The 2,739-nt window shown below is 42.5% G+C and overlaps 1 protein-coding gene across 1 annotated transcript in view; it reads right to left on the bottom strand.

The window, feature by feature from the left end:
- The window catches only part of LOC118588632 (hepatitis A virus cellular receptor 1 homolog), a 13,811-nt gene extending 11,405 nt beyond the window's left edge, over positions 1-2,406 (bottom strand). The window contains exon 1 of the mRNA XM_036195203.1: positions 2,361-2,406. Within this exon, the coding sequence (XP_036051096.1) occupies positions 2,361-2,406 (46 nt within the window). The remainder of the gene's footprint in view (positions 1-2,360) is intronic.
- Positions 2,407-2,739: the final 333 nt, after the last annotated feature.

Genomic DNA, 2,739 nt, shown 5'->3' with positions numbered 1-2,739 from the left:
TGGGAGATAAGTGCTCCATCGTTGTGCTCAGCCCCAGCTCCTCTTTGCATTGTTCTTTGTAGAGTTTTCATAGCTTAACCTCTTTGCTGTAAACCATTTTCTGTTAGCTTATTCTTCTTCAGTGTGATTGTGTAATGGTCATGTGTGTGGATAAAGCAACCTACTGCGCTGTATTATATTCACACTATATCTTTTTTTTTTTTTTTTGGTTTTTTGAGACTGGGTTTCTCTGTGTAGCTTTGTTCCTTTCCTAGATCTTGCTCTGTAGACCAGGCTGGCCTTGAACTCACAGAGATCCACCTGCCTCTGCCTCCCGAGTGCTGGGATTAAAGGCATGGGCCACAACTGCCTGGCCACACTGTATCTTTTTAATTCTTTCTTTCCCTTCTTTCTTTTTTCTTTTTCTTTCTTCCTTTCTTTCTTTCTTTCTTTCTTTCTTTCTTTCTTTCTCTCATTCTTTTTTCTTTTTGTGACAGAGCTCACTGGGTAGTTCTCACAGGCCTAGAACTCTCTATGTAGAATAGGCTAGATGAAACTCATAGAGACCCACCTAACTCTACCTTCTGACTGCCAGGATTAAAGGCATGCACCACCACACCTGACCTGTTGGTTTGTTTATTGTAGCCCAGGTTGGCTCATACTTACTATCCTCCTGTCTCAGAATCCTAAGAAATGGTACAAGCGTGAACTACTGACATTAGCTCTAACTCATAACTTTTTACAACTGCTTTCCCAGAAGCTGTGCATGATGATGGGTGCCTGTCAAACTGGAATTCGAAGGTGAAGTCAGGAAACTAGTGTGTTCAAGACCAACCTGAGCTTATGGGACTGGCTCTCAACACCCCCCTCAACTCCCCTCAATGCTACCGACAATGAAATCACTGACATTAGCCACCTCTCCTGTACAAAGAGCAGGGCCCAGGTTTTGTTTCCAGCATTGCTGGGTTAAAGGCAGAGCTTTACCAACTTCAATATCAGTGTTCAGAACGGCTTTTGTTTACTCATATGGCTTTCATTGGTTTTTTTGAGACAAGGTCTTGCTATGTAACCCTTGACTGGCTTCAGTATTGAGAACTCTGTGTTGTAGAACAGGCTGCCTGAATTCACAGAGCTCTGCCTGCCTCTACCTCCCCAGTGCTGGGATTAAAGATGTGCACCAGCAGGGCAAGCTCAGGATGGGTTTTGTAATACCATCAGGAGGACTGGAGCTTTAGGATCAGTTCTTTAAAAATTAAGAAAAAAAAAAACTGAACAAGGATCCCATCTTATATGTTGATAACACTCCAGAAACTGAGCAACATTCACTTGTAAAGTGGGGCCACAAAATCAGAATGTTACATCCAGAATTAAACCATGCAAAATTTTAACCTAAAATAGTAAGTTTAATATGTATCTGTTGAGATGATAGACTGAAATCCCTATTATCAATTGCTTCCAAGTAAGGGAGATGTGAGGGCTGAAGAGGCAGCTCAAGGGTACCAGGCTCTCCTCATCCATGACAGCCCAAGGTTGGATCCCAGCACAGGAACAAACAGATAAGCAAACAGCACAGAACTGTGAACTGCAAGATTCATTAACGAGTCACTTCTCTTCAAGCCTAGGCCGTGAATGTGGGACACGGTCTGAGAAAGCTCGTTTCTTGTTCTATAAAATGAGTATGTAACGGGTGTGTATTTCACACTGAGACATTCATTACTTGATCTCGTCTGATACTTTTTTAGGATCATAAACATACACATTATAATAAAACTGTAGAAATTATGAAAAGAATTAATGACCTTCCACAATCCCACTTCCTAGAGATTAGATTGTAAAGGTAGAATGTGTACCAGATGTAGGGGCTCACACCTATAATCTCAGCTCTTGGGAAGTAGAGACAGGAGGAACAGAAGTTTGAGATCATTCTTAGCTGTCTATCACATCTGGGGGCATCCAAGACTATCTTGGAATGGTCTCATAAAATTTAACATGTAATTCACTATTTTCCTCTATATCACAGAATGTGTTCAGTGATATAGAACACTAATTATTTTTAATTAAATAACTGAAGATGAGGGTTTTTTAAGAGCATATAAGCCCAATGAACGTTAGGTTGCCCTTTCATGTCCCTTCTTCAGCCCTCATGCATTGGCTACAACATGCATGTATGTATACTCACCCTTACTTGAATATAACATGCATGTACATATATTCTCCACTTACCTGACAATCTTGTGGGTCTTATTTTTTAATTTGGTTAGGTTAAGAAATTCCTATGGGGCTAAAATTTCATCCTGGTTCTTTACTGTAATACCGAGGGTACGTAGTTCTCTTCTGAACCTCTGTCCTCCCAGCCCTCCCCTAGCTCACCTCTCACTTACCCGAGAGAAGGAGTATGAGGCCTGAAATGAAGGCTTGAGGATGCATCGTGGTGTCCTAAAGGACAATGAGAAGACATTCATTGGTTGTGGCCCTCACCTCATAGAATCTGGGCAGGTCTTAATTCTCAGAAGGCGACTTATCTCTGCACCCTGGTGGGGTGAATTATGTGGGCCTGCTCTGCTGGCAATGAGAGAAACCCATAACCAAAAGATTCATCTAGGGCTCTGAAAATTCCCCACAGTGGACAGCTCTGTGACTTCCCATGGACAAGGAAAGCTGTCTCGTCCCTCCCCCCCCCCCCCCAAACAGCCTCTTCTTCCCAGTCCTTACCCACATATAGCCATCAATCTCACCACTGGGCTTGGCACAAAAAGCTGG

This window comes from Onychomys torridus, chromosome 8 (assembly GCF_903995425.1).
Source record: "Onychomys torridus chromosome 8, mOncTor1.1, whole genome shotgun sequence".
Lineage (NCBI taxonomy): Eukaryota > Metazoa > Chordata > Mammalia > Rodentia > Cricetidae > Onychomys > Onychomys torridus.
Note: the sequence above shows the minus strand (reverse complement) of the source record. Positions and strands in the feature narration are given on the sequence as shown.